Source organism: Nomascus leucogenys, chromosome 4, assembly GCF_006542625.1.
Source record: "Nomascus leucogenys isolate Asia chromosome 4, Asia_NLE_v1, whole genome shotgun sequence".
Taxonomy (NCBI): Eukaryota; Metazoa; Chordata; class Mammalia; order Primates; family Hylobatidae; genus Nomascus; species Nomascus leucogenys.
The window spans coordinates 20,549,962-20,569,832 of record NC_044384.1 but is presented as its reverse complement, the minus strand read 5'-3'; the positions used below and the strand labels follow the sequence as shown (position 1 = coordinate 20,569,832).

The following is a 19,871-nucleotide window of genomic DNA, read 5'->3' as shown; positions in this document are numbered from 1 at the left end:
GAAATTCAGCTCCTCTTGAGTAGTCCGGTACCCGAGTTGCCCCCGAGGTATGCGGGGTCACCCGCTGCTCGATGTTCCCTCCGAAGGGTCGGACAAGGCTCCGAAGCCCCGTAGCTGCCCTCCCTAGGAGCCCCGGGTCTTCACTGGCCGAGGTGCCCACCCCGCAGCATTCTGGGAGTGGTAGTTTTCTTCCTTCAGGTTCACTCCTGGCTGGCCAGTGCCCAAGACTAGCGAGACTATGATTCCCAGACGCCCAAGCGAGTCGCCGGTCACGTGGCCGCAAGGACGCTGGGCCGGTGGGCGGGTGCCGGCAAGTGCTCCGCAGCCGTCTGTGACACCCAGAGCCGGCGGGCCGCTAGGTCCCCGGGGACCCTGCTATGGTACGGGCGGGCGCCGTGGGGGCGCATCTCCCCGCGTCCGGCTTGGATATCTTCGGGGACCTGAAGAAGATGAACAAGCGCCAGGTGACGGAGGAGGGTGGTGAGCGCGCCCTGGCCGGGACCGGCTGTGCTAGCGGGGAGTCGGGGCTTCCCGGGCAGGGCTCCGGCAAGGGCAGCTCCCAATGACTGCGGCCGGGCGGCCACCCGAAGCTCCCGCGCTGGGCTCTCAGGCCCTGGGTTCTACGCCCACGTGTGGGCATGGGTGTGCACTTCCTTACCCTGACAAGAGCACAATTAGGGGAGGGTGCAGGAAAGGGGAGAATAGAAACCCCGTGCCATGGAATGTCAAATGTTGAGAAAGCCACAGCCACGCTTGTGGGAGAGATGAATCGGTGAGCGACAGCTCTCTGCGCGTATTTGAAGGGCCACCCGGTAAAGTGGGAACCGATTTCTCTGTGGGGCTTCAGAGGCCTGACTGCCCGCAGGTGGAAGAGGCAGAAAGGTAGGCGAGAGGGAAGAACTTTCCTACAATGGGAGCTGTCCAGCGATGCCTCCAAAAGCAGTTTCTTCCCAGCCTGGGCAGTTGTTTTTCCCCTGACCGTGGGTCGGGACTAAATAATGCTCCTTGTGCCTAGAGAGCTCACAAGCTGTGCGCAATCACTGTGGACTCAACCAGTGTTCCCAGCGGGATTCCAGAAGGCTTCTCTAACTTCTGAGATGGCTGCACTCTGAATATAGGAGGCAGTGTAGGGTCTTTGGGCACCTGGGGTGGTTGAATTCCCTCTCCTTTGTGAGAGGACCTCAGAGGAAAACGTTCCTCTTGCTCTCTCTTTAGCCACTTATTGGCCATCATCACTGTCTTTGGGTCCTTATCTCTTCACTATAAGGTTAAGAGTGAGTAGGGATTGGAAAGAAAGCCCTCTCAGTCAGGAAAAATACGATTATGTAAGCTTCTAGGTAGAGAATTTGGGGGACCTGTAGGGCCTAAACATCACGGTGGATACTAATGCCACTATTGCTACTAATAAATTGTGCTAAGAAAAATGGGACCTTCCAAACAGGGGGTTTGGATTGTCTTTGAAAATGGTATTAATCCTCATTATTTTGATGGCATCCAGTTTCATTTGCTCCATCATGTTGAGATGGGGGGTGGTGCCCATGGGAGGTCACAACTTACTCCTTTAGGCATATGTGTTTTTTTCCCTCTCACTCTCCTCCCCCTTCCCCAAGTAGAATTTCAGACTAGTGCAGTAGTGTGGGAAAGTTTGATAATTTCTATTTCATCAACCGTGTTTAGGATGTGGTAGTGTCTAGGTGTGCAAAGCTGGTAACTCCTGTTTCTGGAAGATGAGTTGTAGTAGAGATTATTACCAGCTTAAAAAAGTAACTGCTAATGGCCTGAGCATTGATGCTGTTCACAAGAATATCCTCTAGGAAGTAGAGCTTTGTTTAAAAATCTAGACTTAATGGCTGGGTTTTTAAAGTGTCTCTAAAATTGGTACTGATTACTGATGGCTATAATTGCAGACTGTCAGAAAAGGCCCTCTGATGAGTGTATTGATCCCTAAACCAGTTTGCCCTTTGAAAGATCAGCTTGTTTTTGCTCTCAGCGATAAGGCCTGCCAGTAGCTGGCTGTATTGCCTGTTTTGCTAGTCTTCTAATTAAAATTCAGCAAGCTCAAATCTACTGCTTCTTGGTACTTTTTAAAAAAGCTTTGTCTTTTTGCTTTTTTTTTTTTCTCTTCTTCCCTCCAAAATAGCATCTTATGACACTTTGTCAGGCCTACATGGTCCACCAGTCTTGAAAGCAGGACCTTCTTTCTCTGCTGCCCCTGCTTACTATTAAAGCAGGACCCACATGCAAGACAAGGGCTCTTTGTTTCTGCAGTGAGGAAGAGAGGAAGAAATACAGCTACTGGCAGTGCTGCTGCTGTCAGCCAGAATATTTGGTCTGAAATGTTTGCTTAAAACTCTTAGACATTGGCTGTTTCATCTTTGGTTGACAATGACTGAGTATGGACTTAGTTCTACACTCTGTTGTGAACATTAAGTGCTGAGCATACAAAGTTGGTAGGAAAAGGTGAACAACAGCGAAAGCACCCGTGAAACATGGTGGTGGTTTTTTTTTCTCAGACCGCAGTCAGCTTGTCAGTAGTTCAATCAAAATCACTTTTCTGGATTCCAGGATTTTAAGCCTAGAATCTGATTAGTAGGTTTCTTAACGTTAAGGTGTTAAAAGTGTGATCTGTGGTTTCTCAGTTTGATTTTTAGATTTTTGTGTATTTGGGCATTTCCTTAGCAGGTAGATGGCTTGCTCAAAGGAAGTTTTTTTGAGGAATTGATTTTGCTTCCCCTTAATGAACTTTTCAAGCATGGGAAATTATACTGGAAAATATATTCTTGGTACGAGGTCTTTACTGGATAAGTGGCAAAATTTTATAATTTGCTTTTATCAGGGTGGAGCCATATGGCTTGAAAACTTGTCTAAAAATGGCAATCTTTGTTTAAAACCATGGTTTGGGGCTTTCCTAATCAGATCTGTAATTCATAATGAAACAGCGGTTATTTATCAAGTCCTTTAAGTCAGGCAGAGCAGGTGGGGAGGTTTTTGAATGTAAATTCCAGTGAACAACTTCTGCTTTAGAGTGACGTGACTTGTAAGGCTGATTTTACTTTAGAAGCAGTGTTTTGTTGTTGTTGCTGGAACCTCAATATTTATTGAATGAAGACATGAATGTTTCATCTCTTCTAACGGCTCACTTCTTTGCATTCTTAAATATTTGCTTTGTGATCTTTTTTTCCATTATGCTCTTTGAGCTTATGGTGAAATGGTGTAAAGACTTTGATTGTTTCATGGCAACTTTCTGGTAAATATTCTTCATTTGATGAGGGATAAAAGACTACATTTGGGTACAGTGTACACTGCTCCGGTGACAGGTGCACTAAAATCTTAGAAATCACCACTAAATAACTTAATCCATGTAACCAGAAAAAGCAATGGTTTAACGTATTATAGCCCAATACTTCGACAATGTCTGCTTAGCACTCCAGTTTCCTTTTTCACTCTCCTGGGAATACAATGATAGTTTCATAATTTGCTATTGACACAGTAGCCAAGTCGCTTTTAAAAATGGTGTGTAGGCTGAGTGTGGTGGCTCACGCTTGTAATCCTAGCATTTTGGGATGCCAAGACGGGTGGATCATTTGAGGTCAGGAGTTCAAAACCATCCTGGCCAACATGGTGAAACCCCGTCTCTACTAAAAATATAAAAATTAGCCAGGTGTGTTGGCGCACACCTGTTATTCCAGCTACTCGGGAGGCTGAGGCAGGAGAATCGCTTGAGTCTGGGAGGCGGAGGTTGCAGTGAGCAGAGATTGCGCCATTACACTCCAGCCTGGGCAACAGAGTGAGACTCCATCTCAAAAAGAAAAAAAAAAGTGTGTAACTTTAATGTTGAATTATATTTATTTTCCTATTTTGATTTATTGCACCAAAATACATTAACAATTATCTTAATTCACTTATGTCCTCACTTTCAGTTGTATCCTTCATTATTGCCTCAAATTACCTATTTTTACAGTTTTAACATTAGCAAGAGACAGTTTTGAGCTCTGCTTTTCCTACCTTACGTCAGTCAGAGTTTGTTTTCAGAATAGAGAATAGTTTAAAGAAGAAAAGTCAATGACTCATAATTTCACTATCCTAAAATAGCCTCTCTTAGCGTCTTGGGGCATCTCTTTGTGTTTGTTTGATCATTTGGTGAGATCCTACTGCAGCTTACATTTTTCACTCAACATACTGTGTTTGGTCATGCCATTAAAGTTCCTTTTTATTTTCCTCCCCCAACCCAACCTGCTTTCTCCTCCACTCCCATTAAGTTCTTTATGCATTGTTTTAAATAGTGGAGTAATCTGCCATTTTCTTTTTCTTTTTTCTTTTTTTTTTTTGAGCTGGAGTCTTGCTCTGTCACCCAGGCTGGAGTGCAGTGCCGCGATCTCGGCTCATTGCAACCTCCGCCTCCCGGGTTCAAGCGATTCTTGTGCCTCAGCCTCCTGAGTAGCTGGGATTACAGGTGCATGCGCCACCATGCTCGGCTAATTTTTGCATCTTTAGTAGAGATGGGGTTTCACCATGTTGGCCAGGCTGGTCTTGAACTCCTGAGCTCAGGTTATCTGCCCACCTCGGCCTCTCAAAGTGCTGGGATTACAGGCGCGAGCCATACCGCACCTGGCCCCATTTTCTACTCAGTTATTTCCATACTGTTGCTCGTTTATTTCCTTTTCCACATTATTAGAATTAAGACTGTAATGAATGTCTTCAGGCCATAATTCTCAACCTGCCTTTAGTTTAGACTGAATTCCTGGAAGTAGGATTACGGGCCAAGAGTAACTTCTTAATACTAATGCCAAATAGCTTTCAGAATGGCTTATCAATTTGTATCCCCATCACAGTGTATTCTTGCCAGCACTAAATATTAGTATTAACAACAACAACAAAAAGCCAGACACTTTAAATTTCTCAGGCAAAGGCTAGGTGTGGTGGCTTACGCCTATAGTCCTGGCACTTTGGGAGGATTGCTTGAGGCTAGGATGTTCAAGACCAGCCTGAGCAACATAAAAAGACCCCATTTCTACCAAAGAAAAAAATTTAGAACTACCCAGGCATGCCAGGACATGCCTGTAGTCCAGCCACTTGGGAGGCTGAGGTGGGAGGGTCCACTGAGCCCAGGAGTTTGAGGCTGCAGTGAGCTATGATTGCACCACTGCACTCTAGCCTAGGTGACCGGGTGAAACCCTGTATCTTAAAAAGAAAAAAAAGTTGCTAAAAACAAAAAAAAATGGAAGGGGTTGCAAGGAGGGTAGAGGCAGGATTATTGGTTTGAACATTTTTTATGTTTACTTACTACTTGTATTTTCTCTTTGGAAAATTATAGTTTTAAGCTTTTACCTTTTTCTGTTGGAAATTTAGTGTTCTTCTTATTGCTGATTTGTTTGCACTCACCATTAAAGATGTTTATTTTATCACTATTTATTCAACAAATTGAATACTTAACTTTTTGCCAAACCCATGTTGAATCTTGAGGATACAGCTATGAGCAAGACTGAAATGATCCCTACCTTTGTGGAATGTTAAGGTCTAGTGCAAAAGACACATTAGGTAATTATATGCTTAATTATGATGCTGATGAACAATAAAAAGAAATACAGGATGCAGTGAGAATATATAGTAGGAAGACCTAGGCTGGCCGGAGTGGAGGTTGGCAAACCCCATTGCACCACCTGTTTTTGTAAAGTTTTATTGGCACACAGCCATGCTCTTTCTTTTACATATTGTCTATGGCTGCTTTCCTGCTACATTGGCAGGGCTGAGTAGTTTCAATGAGACTATGTGACCCGTAAACATAAAATATTTACTGTCTAGCCCTTTACACAAAAATTGCTGATTTCTGGTCTAGCCGGTCAGGGCAGGGCAGGGTTCTGTTGGACACTGACATTTAAAGGTGGTTGTAAAGGTGAGTGTTTGGTAAACTAAGGGGTCCAAGGAGGGAGCCTTCTGGGTAAAGGCCCTGGGATGGAAAGAAGCATGTGAGGTGGAAGCATGGACAGATACTACCAGTGCAGCTGGGGTGAGGCGAGCTTCACGAGCTGAAGCGGGGCTGCGGGGTTATATCAGATAGGGCCTTAGAGGTCATATTGTAGTTTAGTCTTCATCCTCAAAGTAGTGGGATGCAATCAAAGGGCTTTAGGCAGGGCATAGACAACCAGGTGACCAGATGTGCATTTGAAAACCAGTACAGTCAAGCACCATATAATGACGTTTCCATCAATGGTGGGCCACATACACGATGGTGGTCCCATAAAATTATACCATATTTTTACTGTGCCTTTTCTATGTTTAGTTACATAAATACTTACCAGTGTGTTACAGTCGCCTGTAGTATTCAATACAGTAGCATGCTGTACGGGTTTCTAGCCTAGGAGCAATATGCTACATCGTATAGCTTAGGGGTATAGTAAGCAACACCATCTGGGTTTGTATAAGTACACTCTATGATGTTCAGACAACAATAAAATCACCTAACAACGCATTTTTCAGAATGTGTCTGTCATAAAGTGGCTCATGACCTCCCTGAGTGTAGCACAGAGAATGGATCGGAAGAGGTGTGCATGGGCATTAGGAGAGCTGTCATGAGGCTCTCACAGCAGCCTGATGGGCCCCGTTGGTGATATGATGAGAATGGCGGCAGTGGGAATAGAGAGACCTGGACAAACTCCAGACATGTTTGGAAAGCCAGAATGCATAGAATGAATGGGTAGGGGGTGGCTCCCAACAGCAGGGTGATAATAATGTCATTTACTGAGAGAAGGATCCCTAGCACTGAAAGCTTTTGGAGAAGTTAAGTTTAATTTTGACATGTTGAGGATGGGGTATCTTTAAAGACATGTAAGTGGAAACGTCAGGTAGGCAGTTGGAAGTCTCTGAATTGGGAGTAGTTAGCATGATGGGACCAATGCCAGCATTCAGGTAGAGGAGGAGGTTCAGGTAGAGGAGGAGCAACTGGCAGGAAGACAAGAAAGTGGTGAGAAGTGGATGGCATGCCATCCTGGAAGGCAGGGGCCGAGGGTTTGAAGAAATGATCATGTGTGTTGAGAGCTGCTGGAAGGTCAGGTAAGGTGAGGGCCGACAGTTACCGTTCGGATTTAGTGAACATGTGACTGACTATGTAGGTTGAGGACTGAATATAGATGGTGAAGAAGGGGAGCAACTTGGGGTAGACACTGTTTTGAGAAGAGCTGTGAAGGAGAAGGGAGAGTGTGAAAGCTGGAGGAGGATGTGAGGTGGAGGAAGGGTTTGCGATGGGAGAGTCTTTAGCCGATGGGAGGAGGAGGTATAGAGCCATGATTCAACTTTCACTGCACCTCAGAATCACCCCACCCCTCCCAGTGATCCAGCTGGTCTGGGATGGACTTTCCAGGGCTTCCTCGATGATTCTGAGGTGCAGCCAAGGTTGAGAACCAATGGTATAGAGCAGTGATTCTCAGCTGTGATTCCCACGGCAGCAGCTTTCGTGTCACCTGGGAATGTGTCTGAAGTGCAGTCCTCAGGCATCGCCAGCTGATCCTAGTGCACGCTGATGCTTGCGCTGCTGCTGTAAAGAACGGTCCACACACCGAGAAGTCAGAACCACATAGAACCACCTGGCAAGTCTCTATTTGGACTTCCTAGGTGTCTTTCAGTCCGACTTTTCCAGGCCTTGTGTATTTTAAACTGTATTTAAACTGTGTTTAAAACTGTATTTTAAGTTGTACTCAATGCTCAAAAAGAGTTCATACCACCACATTCCATCTCAGTTAATATTAAATTTGGATAGTCGAGGAAAATGATGTTGCCCAGAACCACGTGATCCAGGTCCTCACTCCAAACTCAATTCAAAAGGATGTTCTGGAAAGCTGGTAGGGAGCTAAGGTGGGATCTAACCTGTCTAACGTCACTGCCTCCAAAACACTAAAACTATATTAATAGCGAGGAGAGTTTAGAAGGTATCAGTTACTCCAGGATACGCCCGGGAAAGGAAACAAGATCAGCCAAATACTAGAAGCTGGAAAACAGATGGAAGAATGGGAACTGGCACAGCCAGAGAAAGCCAGGATGTGAGCGGCACTGGGGGAGGCTGTGGCTCTTCAGGTTTGTGAGGCAGAGAGAGTCCTCAGAGACCCAGGAATTGGTGTCCCCAGAACTGAAGGCGAAGGGGAGGTTAGGGTTGAAATAAATTTGATTGGGTAGAAAAGCAGAGAAGCAGTGAGACCCCTCGCTCTCCTGTGTCTTCCACCCAGAGGCCTCACCCTCCTCAGCAGAGGTCTGGGAGTTCATTCCCTGGAGAGAGGAACAGAAATCTCTGGAGGAAGGGCTGCCAGGCCTGGTGGGGGTTGTGGCTCCCACCCTGTAAGTGACTGTGCACACTGCATGCTGAGGGTAGAAAAACAGAAGTGAGGGGTGAAGGACCTGACAGAACATGGGTCCTCAGGTGTACACAGAAGTGAGCACAGATGCCAGGAGAATAGGCACCTGCGGCCTGGTGGAAGGGGGTCATTGAACCAGAGACCCACGTGGGGATAGAGCCATTTTGGTTCTAGGGTGTGTTGCTGAGAGTGGGTGTTCCCAGTGGAGGGAAGATCTTTGGAGATGTGGATGGGGGCCCAGGAATTGAGACAGCACAGTGTTGATGGACCACCCACCTGGCTCTGCAGATCATCCCAACAACTGCAGGGTTGTGAAGAGGAAGATTGAGGCAGGTACTAAAGTAAGGAGCCTCCCTGGAGGGTGGTGCTGGCAATGCCGTGAGGGGCTTTGATTTTGAGTGGTACTAGCCACAGCAGCATTAGTCCCTGTTGTGCCTGGAAGGAAGGCGGATGTTTGGGCTGACAGGTCGGCTCCAGCCTGACAGGGTGTTGGCACTTGGGCAGGTGTTGTTTTCTCCTTTAGTCACCAGGAGTTGGCAGGTGCAGCAGGCAGCTGTCAGCAAGGAAGAGCCTGTGCTTCAGCCTATGCCATGCTGCAGGGAGCAAGGCAAGCCCCGTGGGTCCAAACGCAGTGGTCTCAGGTGGAGCGGGTGGGCTTCCACCTCCTTCTCCGAGCTGATGTAACTAGTGCTTATGCATCAACTCGTGTGACCCTCCCATCTGTGCTCTTTTTTTTTGAGACGGAGTCTCACTCTGTCGCCCAGGCTGGAGTGCAGTGGCGCGATCGCGGCTCACTGCAAGCTCTGCCTCCCAGGTTCACGCCATTCTCCTGCCTCAGCCTCCTGAGTAGCTGGGACTACAGGTGGCCGCCACCATGCCCGGCTAATTTTTTTGTGTGTTTTTTAGTAGAGACGGAGTTTCACCGGTAGCCAGAATGGTCTTGATCTCCTAACCTTGTGATCTGCCTGCCTCGGCCTCCCAAAATGCTGGGATTATAGGCGTGAGCCACTGTGCCCAGCCCCACTTGTGCTCTTTTTTTTTTTTTTGAGACGGAGTCTCACTCTGGCCCAGGCTGGAGTGCAGTGGCGCAATCTCGGCTCACTGCAAGCTCTGCCTCCCGGGTTCACGCCATTCTCCTGCCTCAACCTCCCAAGTAGCTGGGACTACAGGCGCCTGCCACCACACCCTGCTAATTTTTTTGTATTTTTTTAGTAGAGATGAGGTTTCACCATGTTAGCCAGGATGGTCTCGATCTCCTGACCTCGTGATCCACCCGCCTCGGCCTCCCAAAGTGCTGGGATTACAGACGTGAGCCACCACGCCCGGCCCCCACTTGTGCTCTTAACCAAATATTTGTTATTTACCTTTTAAAACATTTATGAAAAATTTAAACATCCAGGTGTTTAGAGTTTCTGTTCACTGGTTTTAAAATGTCATTTTTAGAGCAGGATGGCCTCATTGCCAAGCACTATGGGACTCCGAAGCTTCCATTTGAGGCTAAAGGTAGTTCTAGGTGAATCCACAGTGTGTGGATCTGGGTTAGACCTGTGCTCACCATGCTGCGCTGTGTCTGGGACTGGTCTGCTTCGGGAGGCTCTGGTGGCAGGCCTTGAGTAGTGGAACTCTCTAGGGTATAAGGTGCTGGGAAATCCCAAAGAGGTGATTAGGGCCTCCTTGAGGCTTTAACAAGACAAGCCTCACAGATTGCTCTTTTTTTCCTCCCTTCTCTCTCACTTAAGGGGAGATGATATTTGCAAGGCTCTTTCCAGGGACAGTTGAAATACTGCAGAATTTTGTACGTTGTGTTAGTTTCCTGTCCTAAAATTGTGTCTTTGAAAAAGTTTGATAAGTGCATCTCCAGCTTCACAGGTTGGTGGATCTTCTGCTATTGGTTTTCATCGTGGTTTCCTCTTTTTCATTCCAGCTCTATTACCAGGTTTTAAACTTCGCCATGATCGTGTCTTCTGCACTCATGATATGGAAAGGCTTGATCGTGCTCACGGGCAGTGAAAGCCCCATTGTGGTGGTGCTGAGGTAGGTCCCCAAGGCTGGCCTCCAGCTTCCAGCCTCCATCACAAGGCTGCCTTGGGCCTGAGGAGCGGGCAGCCTTAAGTAAAAACCTGCATGACAGCTAAAATGCAAGATTTTAATTGGATAAATTATTAGTCTTTATTGATATCTATTTTGAAAATGTTTCATTTTTTTTTTCTGGCTTTTGAAAAATCTTATCTTTCTTAGTAGACATTTTAGAGCTTTAACCATGTTGATGCTCGTGTACCTAATCCATTTCAAATGACAATTTAATAATATGTGGTATTCATGCATTATTTCTATACAAATTGATTTTTAAACATAACTAAAAATGTTACTTCATTTTCTTTGTACCAAAGAGGCAGAGGGAGTCTGTATCCCCAGCGCGTAGCGTTGTGTCTAGTATTTTTTTCAAGCTTCTTCAGTAATACTGGTGTATTGATGGCTACTATCTTCTTGAGACTATGATACTTATAAAAGTACAGCGTGTTTATTTTAGAGAAGTTAACACTAGAGTTAACTTCACACAGCCATAAAGCCATCCAAGGGGAAAAACTTAACATCAATTTGAAATCAAATGGCCGTGTTTGGGAACTGATAGGTGCTTCAAGACGCTGTCTGTCTGGTGTGTCTTAGGCCATCAAATCTGTTGTTTTCAAGGTGGCATGGTGGGCTATGGCAGTAACTTGGGCAGAGTCACAGCCTATCAGTGCAGGAGCTGAGGCCAGAACACAGGGCTCTTAGCTCCCAAACCAGTGCCCTTTCCCTCCACCAGGCCTTGCCACCACCTCGTGGGGCCATAGCCGTGATCCACGCCTCACCAGGCCGCCCTCATGTGGTTGGCCAAGGGGCACACTTCTAGAGATCGAGTTTTCATGAATTTCATGAATTTAGAAGCCTGAGGACAGCCTAGCTCACAGCAGAGCTGTGGGACCTCCGACCCACTCGTGTTTACACAAAGCACTCGTGTGCTTTGGGGAGGCCCCTGGGGTTGAGGTGGGTAGATTAGGAGTGGGGAGAAGGGAAGCACACTCATGGATTCAGGAAGCCTTAGCCTTGCTTCACCTGCAACAGCTCCAACTTTATGTGTTTTATGTGGTTATACTTCCTGGTAAGATTTCACTTGAAGGAAGGATTTTAAGGCTTTTTTTTCTTTTTTTTTTTTTAAAGAAGAGGGAATTTAAAACCTCAAATTTAGATGGACCCTCTCCCTTAACAGATAAGGAACCTGAGGCCCAGTGAGGCCAAGCCTCAAGCATCTCCCGGTAACTTTTGGCAGAGCCAACATTAGATCTGAGATTTCATGGCCCTCCTCAAATCTCACAGACACATTTGCACACAGAAGGTAGTGTGAAATTGCCGCACTTAGGGACTTTTTTTTTTTTTTTTAAGCATCCTTTGTAATGTTAAAGCAATTTGGTTTGTCAGCATAAACCAATGACATCCCTAAGGGATGTGTGGTTTTTGGGGGAATCTGGCCCATGAGGAAAGCAAGTAGACAATGGTATTAGTGAAACATTGAAAAGAACTCCTCTCCTGATAGGACATGATAGTGATCCTTGATGTCCAACTTCAGGACACCTGTGGCCTCTGCAGTCTGTGCAGGGATCTTTTCCTAGCTGCAGTTCCCTTAACCATTACTTTTCTATCAACATCTTCCCACTGTATCTTCAGGAATTTTGTTGAAGGAGTAAAGATGAAGCCACAGGTGAAGAAATTATCTTAAGCATTTTAGCTTTTTTTTTTTTTTTTAACCCTGAAACAATTATGTTTTATTTTCAGTAGAAGACAAAATAGAATTTCATATTGGGGGGCAGAAAAAACTCAATTGTTTTGACTGTGATGTTTTCTCTTAAGTCAGTTGTATTTCTAGCCCTTTTCCTCCGTCATTCAGATTGGCTGATTTTGAATGCTTCATCCATGACCATACTTAGTGGCACGGGTTTCACTTAAATGTAAACCTATCAGAAGGTACTTAGTGACAGGCTGCATTTCTCCTTGCCACCTTCTGCACCTGCTGAGATGTTCAAGGTGGGCCAGGCTGGAGGGGAAGGAGGGCCAGCTTCCCGAAGTCCTGTTGGGAGCCATGGTTTTCTTTGTTTCTGCTAGAGCACCATGGAGCTTCAGCGGTTCATTCTCCTCACGTTCTTCCTGCTCAGCAGCCGTTACTCATCCTTGGTTGCACAACCCCCGTCAAGCTGTATTTCTAGGTCTTATTTTCTCACGTATTAAAACAAAGCATGAGCAAATATATATAATGAATTTTTAAAATTTCAGCTTCCAGCATATTGCGATTTACTTTGAATCCACCAAAGATTTTGGCACAGGTTTAAATCGGTATCATGTGGAATTATTTATTGACTTCCGCAATAACCCAGTCAATGTTTGTTAGAATTGGGCTTTTGTAGAATATGGTGGAAAAGATGCTGGTGCAGGAGGCGAAAGACTTGGGTTCCAGTTTTGTCCCAGCCCTCAGTTTGGCATCAGGGCGGGTCCTGCTCCCCAAGTGCATTCATGTGTTCCTCATTTCTTAAGTAAGTATTGCAGTATCCTAAGTGCTGGGGATCTGCTCTAAAATGAAAGGATTTCCCTAGGTGATTAACTAGCTGTAAGCCTGCAGTTCTAGAGGAAAACACTACTATATTTGTAGATGCAGGACTTTTTTTAAAGCTAAAAATTGGTAGCTTTTACTTCAGAGTTGACAATAATCCTGGTTTCTTTTCTACCTGATACAAACTGCAGAGGGTCCTGTCAGTGCTCATGACACGTTAAGCTCAGTAGAATTCATTTCCTTTCGCACACGTTACCACCTTGAGCAGTGAAGAAGGAAGCCACATTGGCTCGTTTTATAGCTCCTGAGACCTACTTGACTATTGAGTTTCACCTCTGACATGTTTATTCTGATTGCCTTTTGGACACAGGGTAATGCCGATACTGACTTTGTGCTTCTTTCCAGTGGCAGTATGGAGCCGGCCTTTCACAGAGGAGACCTCCTGTTCCTCACAAATTTCCGGGAAGACCCAATCAGAGCTGGTGAAATAGTTGTTTTTAAAGTTGAAGGACGAGACATTCCAATAGTTCACAGAGTAATCAAAGTTCATGAAAAGTAAAGAGGCTTTATTTCTTTTTGGTTTTGTTTTGTAAATTTTTGGTAGATTCGTGGCTAATTAGAAACTAGTAAAAGCACTGGATTATGTTCTGAGTTCTGCCATTGACTCACTGGGTGACTTTGGACCAAATGCTTAACTCTTTCTGTAGGATGGGAGTTGTAGTAGTTAAACCCGTAGTAACTCACAGAGTGATTATGAGAATTAAACGAACTAATGTTTACTAAAGCAATTCAGAAACTTAAATTGCTGCACAAATATAAGGTGTGATGTATTATGACATGTTAGTTATTTGAAGGAGCTGAAAGAAAATCAAGTCACATTGCAACAGAGGATGGTTTTGATAGAAAATTATTTTCTGAAATGCAAAAAAACCTAGCTGTTTTTCTATGTTACTTTGGCCAAAGTGGCATTTTCAGCAGTAATATTAGTCCTGGATGGATAAAAATTCCTTTTCCAACTCATCTCGTGATTTGATCGTTGCATATTCTGCATTAATTTTCCACCACCCCATCCCCCACTCCCCAAACAGCCTTGCTGTTAATACCAGCCATGACTTACTTATTAAGACCCTTTTCTGGAACCGGAAACATTTACTTCTTGCTCAAATATATAAAGTTCCCATGAGAGAGTACTTCACATGATTGGTAAAAAAATGTTACATTTCATATACTTGGTTATTCATTTACCTTTATGCAGCTTAGTATGGATTTTTATCTGTATGAGTCATAGAATTAAATTTAGGTATGCGTAGGTATGTTTTTAAATAATGGAGCATTTCTCACTGTGTATGTGTGTGTGTGTGTTTGAGTTTGAGAGAGAGAGGTAACTACTTGTACATATCTGGTATTAGATTCCCATTCCATTCACTGCTTCTTTTTTTGAGATGGAGTCTCACTCTGTCACTTAGACTGGAGTGCTATGGTGCGATCTCTGCTCACTGCAACTTCCACCTCCCGGGTTCAAGCGACTCTTCTGCCCCAGCCTCCCGAGTAGCTGGGACTACAGGCATGCACCATCATGCCTGGCTAATTTTTTTTTTTTTTTTTTTTGAGGCTCTGTCTCCTAGGCTGGAGTGTAATGGCGTGATCTCAGCTCACTGCAACCTCTGTCTCCTGGGTTCAAGCAGTTCTCCTCCCTCAGCCTCTCAAATAGCTGGAATTACAGGCATGCGCCACCACACCCGGCTAATTTTTGTATTTTTAGTAGAGATGGGGTTTCACCATGTTGGCCAGGCTGATCTCGAACTCCTGACCTCAGGTGATCCACCCGCCTTGGCCTCCCAAAGTGCTAGGATTACGGTTGTGAGCAACCGTGCCCGGCCCATTTACTGCTTCTTCACAGGTGTACCCCACAGATATTGATACTTATTCACTTCACATTACTCTAAACATGAGAACAATCCAGTTTCAACCTGTGCTGATACACTGGTCCTGTACTAACGGTTACTTGATGCCTACCTGTTAGATTCCTGAGGAAGAAGCATCCTCAGTCATGATGTGACAGTACTCGCACTGACTTACAATTAATTTCTAAAGATGATCATTTGTTCCAAGTTGAGGAAATGATGATTATGTGCTCTAATTTGCATGAATTATGAGAGACTGTCAGGATTTTTATCCTGATTTCCTTTATAACCATGGCTGCAAATCAGCTTGCTCTTTTTGATATGGTTTCAAATCTTTGGGGGCTTTTGGCATTTTATCTCATTATACTAGCGCATTCTTTTTTCATCTGTCTTATTGAAAGAAGACCCTCTTTACAGCTCCGTAATGCTACAATATTATGTTTCTAGAGTCATGGCTATCTGAGCACCAGTTTAGAATGCTTAAAATGAGTCCCACATGTCTCTTTAACACACTGGTGTTGTGCCATTTGTTAGTCTTGTTTCCTTGCAAATTCGACTTTATACTACCGTGGTCAGTGGTGAAGGAAATAATGCAGTAACAAATTCTGCATTTGGCAAGGAAAAGGAAATCTGAGGACAGCCTAGAGCACACTTGCATTTAAATTACCTTGTGCTCAAATCTGTGTGATCTAGGATCAAGTTTATATCTAGAGTGAAGAGGAATATCATCCATGTTAACAAATTGTTCTATGAGGCTGGGCGCGGTGGCTTATGCCTGTAATCCCAGCACTTTGGGAGGCCGAGGCGGGTGGATCACTTGAGGTCAGGAGTTCTAGACCAGCCTGGCCAACATGGCGAAACCCCATCTCTACTAAAAATACAAAAATTACCTCAGTGTGGTGGCTCACACCTGTAATCCCAGCTACTCAGACACTGAGGCAGGAGAATCGCTTGAATCTGGGAGGCAGAGGTTGCAGTGAGCTGAGATCACACCATGGCACTCCAGCTTGGGTGACAGAGCAAGACTCCATCTCAAACAAACAAACAAACAAATAAACAAAAAACCAAATTGTTCCATGAGGTCTAAGAATGAAAACAGTTCAAGTCCAACACAGGTTGTTAAACCAGCTTCATGTCCTGACTTCTGACCTATTCTGACTTGAGGTGAATGAAGTGAGCCTGGCAAAGCTCCTTGTCAGCAGTGTTTTTGTGTGTTATGAATCTGGACTTGAAAGAATTGCACAGTGGTGATTCACATGATTTTGCCCACTGATGAATGACACTAATACACTTGTTTACAGGTTAAAAAATGTCAGGTCCTAGTTTATTCGTCATTCCCAGAAGCCATGTGGTAAGAAGGAATTCTTCATTGTGTGCTGTGCTGGAAGCAAATTGTTGCCCTTGTGCTTGGTCATGCTTTTTGTTGTCAAGGTTACTTGAGTGTTTTGGAATTTAAGTCTACAAAACTGTCATTAGATTTGTGCTTCAGTTGAATGGTTGTCTTAAGCAGTCATCTCAGACTAAAGGAAGGTCAGGTTATCTTTGACTGTTTTTCTGAATGCTCCTGTCTGACAGTAAAGTCTTGGGTGGACTAATATTTTTGTTAATGACGCTGTGCTGAAAATAATTTTTGAGAGGACATTATTTTGCTTTCCAGAGATAATGGAGACATCAAATTTCTGACTAAAGGAGATAATAATGAAGTTGACGATAGAGGCTTGTACAAAGAAGGCCAGAACTGGCTGGAAAAGAAGGACGTGGTGGGAAGAGCAAGAGGGTGAGGATTCACCTTTAAATTATATAGAAGTTTATGAAAAACACTTAGAAATGAAGAAATTAAATCAATAGGCTAATGAGTCGTTAATTACAAATATGACATATCAGGAGAGTTCTAAGCCGTTCTAGTTTATCCTGTGAAGACTAAATACAACTTAGAAATTCCTAAAGACCTAAAATCTAAAACCGAACCCAATTACATTATCTATATGATGGGTTCAAATCTGTTTAAAAATAAATCCAGCCAGGCACAGCGGCTCACACCTGTAATCCCAACACCTTTGGGAGGCCAAGGCAGGAGGATCACTTGAGCCCAGGAGTTCAAGACCAGCCTGAGTAATATAGGGATGCCCCATCTCTATTAATAAAAATTAAAAACAATTTGTTCTAAAAAAAGAAGAAAAATAAATCCTCACTGAGAGATTAGTTATTTGCAGATTTTAAATAACCATTACAAGAAAGCCTCCCAGAGATAACCACTGTTTAACATTTCAGGGAATGCTGTAGATACTCTCTGGGCTGGTACAGATGTGTGTTATGCATATATATAATTTTACTTAGAATTTGATTGTTTTTGACCCAACAGGAAGTTGGAAATAGCTTTTCGTGTCAAATCTACATCTATATCTTTTTAAGTGGCTACAAGCTGTTTTATTGTGAATAATTATTTATTTAACCAATCCCCTTTTGGTGGACACTTAGATTATTTCCTATTTTTCACAACTAAAAACATTTCTGTGATACATCTTTTAGTATTCATCTTTGTATAGTTGTCCAGCAATGAGTTCTGCTTCTGATTGACATAATAGAGAATGCATCCTCATTAAAAACCACAAAAGGGAATTCTTCCCCTCTCTTGGCAACCCTTTTTATGTTTAACAGCCATTAGAAATGTTTTTTTATCTTACCTAAATCTCACTAGCTTTTTAAGGCTGGAGAGACTGGCTCCCATTTTGTCAGATTTAGCGTTATTAGTCAGATTGTGGCTTACGGCTTCTTCCTACTCCTTTAACCATTTTTCCTTGTTGCATTTTCACTTGAATATCTCCGGGGGATCAGGAGGGCTTCAGTTAGTTCATCCTGTCTTTCTAGACACTCTGGCGAAAGGTTTTGGATAAGAGAGAGGATGGAACTACTGATTTATAAAAGACTGGAGGGTACCTATGGGTGTGTTACCTTGTTTCTCATGAGCAGAGATGATTGAGACCTGGGTCAATCTGATTACATATTGCTGCTAATTTTGTGAGCATAATCGTTGGCTGGTTTATGTACTGAACCTCCTCTCTCTGGGATCATAATCATATTTGAGTATAAGTTATGGTATTCACATTTGTATTTGCTACCCAATACATTTATTTGTTATATCTGACAAGCACTGGGAAATGAAAATAATTATTTGCATTACAAACTCATTATTCATGTACTTTGAAAGCTTTATCTAACAGCAGTTTTTATATGGGCTATCTGAATCTTCTCTTCTAAATAAAAACTAGATTTGTGAAAGTTGCCTATTCTTTTTGTACAAGCGGCTTAACTATTTTAATTGTAGCAAGTGAAGACAACCAGCATCACTATCTCAACCCAAGTGCCTACTTAGAAAACTTGTCCTGGCTGCCAGTGCTGACGCTCCTTACTAATAAAGCTGTTTGAGACAGGGCTGAATACATCCTTACAGCCCCGGTCAGTGGCATTCCCTCGTACAATTCATTTCTTAAGACTGATTTATAGTGTTTTCAGATGTTGCCATCATCATGTTATATAAGCAACTTTTATATCTCTTGCTTTTTATCCCACAATTTAGGTTTTTACCATATGTTGGTATGGTCACCATAATAATGAATGACTATCCAAAATTCAAGGTAGGAATTTATGTGTGTCTATATTTATTTACTTCATTAAATATTGGAGCTTTTACTTGTGCAACTGTAAACAGGCAGTCTTCTTAAAACATGTTGCCATTAATAGGCCTGCAGAGTATCTGTAGTTAACTACATATTAATGTAGTCATTTAAAGTAGCAACACTTAAATTAGTTATTTAAAATAGCTACTTTCCCCTTGTATGTTCAGTGTTCTAAAATGGCATTTATCTAATTGTTGCTTTTTATTATGGAAATTTTCATACACACACAAAAGTAGTACCATAAACCAGTAATGCTTACCTCTCAACTTCAACAAAAATGGTATCTCTCTCTCTCTCTAAATATATATATACACATATATATGTGTGTGTATATATATATATATTTTTGGACAGAATCTGGCTCTGTTGCCCGGGCTGGAGAGCAGTGGCACAATTTCGACTCACCACAACCTCTGCCTCCCGGGTTCAAGTGATTCTTCTGCCTCAGCCTCCCTAGTGGCTGGGATTACAGGTGCCCACCACCACGCCCAGCTCATTTTTGTATTTTTAGTAGAGATGGGGTTTTGCCATGTTGGACAGCCTGATCTCGAACTCCTGACCTCAGGTGATCTGCCCACCTTGGCCTCCCAAAGTGCTGGGATTACAGGCGTGTATCTATATTTTTAAAAAAAATCACTTGACAAACAATGGGAAACCTGCGTAGGAGTAAGCACTGCATTTGCTGTGTTTGTTCGTTGTCTGATCTTTAGTCCATCAGTATATTTTTGGGGTTTTGACCATAATGTAGCATTGAACAGCTCATTTAGAGAACAAGGCATGGGGGGAAGAGGTAATCTTTTGATTCTGTCCTCAGCGCACTATTTAATGGACTTCATCTGAATACATTTACAGACCAAATTTCTTTGTAGACCTCACAGTGATTTTCCATTGTGTTTTCTTTCCAGTATGCTCTTTTGGCTGTAATGGGTGCATATGTGTTACTAAAACGTGAATCCTAAAATGAGAAGCAGTTCCTGGGACCAGATTGAAATGAATTCTGTTGAAAAAGAGAAAAACTAATATATTTGAGATGTTCCATTTTCTGTATAAAAGGGAACAGTGTGGAGATGTTTTTGTCTTGTCCAAATAAAAGATTCACCAGTAAAGATGGTTTTCTTTTGTGGACTCTGATTCAAATCTGCTCAATCTCTCTGCCAATTGTGGGAGACTCTACACTGAGTGTGAGGGTCTGCACCACTTCAAGAACCAGGCAGGCTATTTAGGGCCTGGCCTGCTAGTGGGGCAAGGCATGGTCCACATGTATAGTTGTAATGTCTGAGTTTCAAAAGTAAAATTCTTAATATAATGACATTTCTGGGGGGAAACAAAGAGGCCCTTAAAAGGACATAGTTTCTTATTAAAGTGT

At 43.5% G+C, this 19,871-nt stretch overlaps 1 protein-coding gene across 3 annotated transcripts; it reads left to right on the top strand.

The window, feature by feature from the left end:
- Positions 1-258: 258 nt before the first annotated feature.
- On the top strand, positions 259-19,615 carry SEC11C (SEC11 homolog C, signal peptidase complex subunit). 3 transcript variants are annotated; one of them, XM_003264279.3, is made up of 6 exons: positions 259-464; positions 10,267-10,376; positions 13,330-13,479; positions 16,486-16,605; positions 18,406-18,463; positions 19,411-19,615. In XM_003264279.3, exons 1-6 carry the CDS (start codon positions 378-380, stop codon positions 19,462-19,464), a joined length of 579 nt encoding a protein of 192 aa, XP_003264327.1. In that variant the 5' UTR covers positions 259-377; the 3' UTR covers positions 19,465-19,615. The 3 variants fall into 3 exon arrangements, with proteins under 3 accessions (XP_003264327.1, XP_030666173.1, XP_030666174.1); XM_030810314.1 differs by having other exon boundaries at positions 459-480; XM_030810313.1 differs by lacking the exons at positions 18,406-18,463; positions 19,411-19,615 and adding an exon at positions 18,154-18,396 and having other exon boundaries at positions 287-464.
- The last annotated feature ends 256 nt before the right edge of the window (positions 19,616-19,871 follow it).

What these genes read in the sequence shown, in the direction of transcription:
- SEC11C (XM_003264279.3), top strand. Translation starts at nt 378, where the DNA reads ATGGTACGGGCGGGCGCCGTGGGGGCGCATCTCCCCGCGTCCGGCTTG. An exon ending in CCCATTGTGGTGGTGCTGAG is followed by an intron (nt 10,377 to 13,329) that starts GTAGGTCCCCAA and finishes GCTTCTTTCCAG; the next exon opens with TGGCAGTATGGAGCCGGCCT. An exon ending in ATGACTATCCAAAATTCAAG is followed by an intron (nt 18,464 to 19,410) that starts GTAGGAATTTAT and finishes TTTTCTTTCCAG; the next exon opens with TATGCTCTTTTGGCTGTAAT.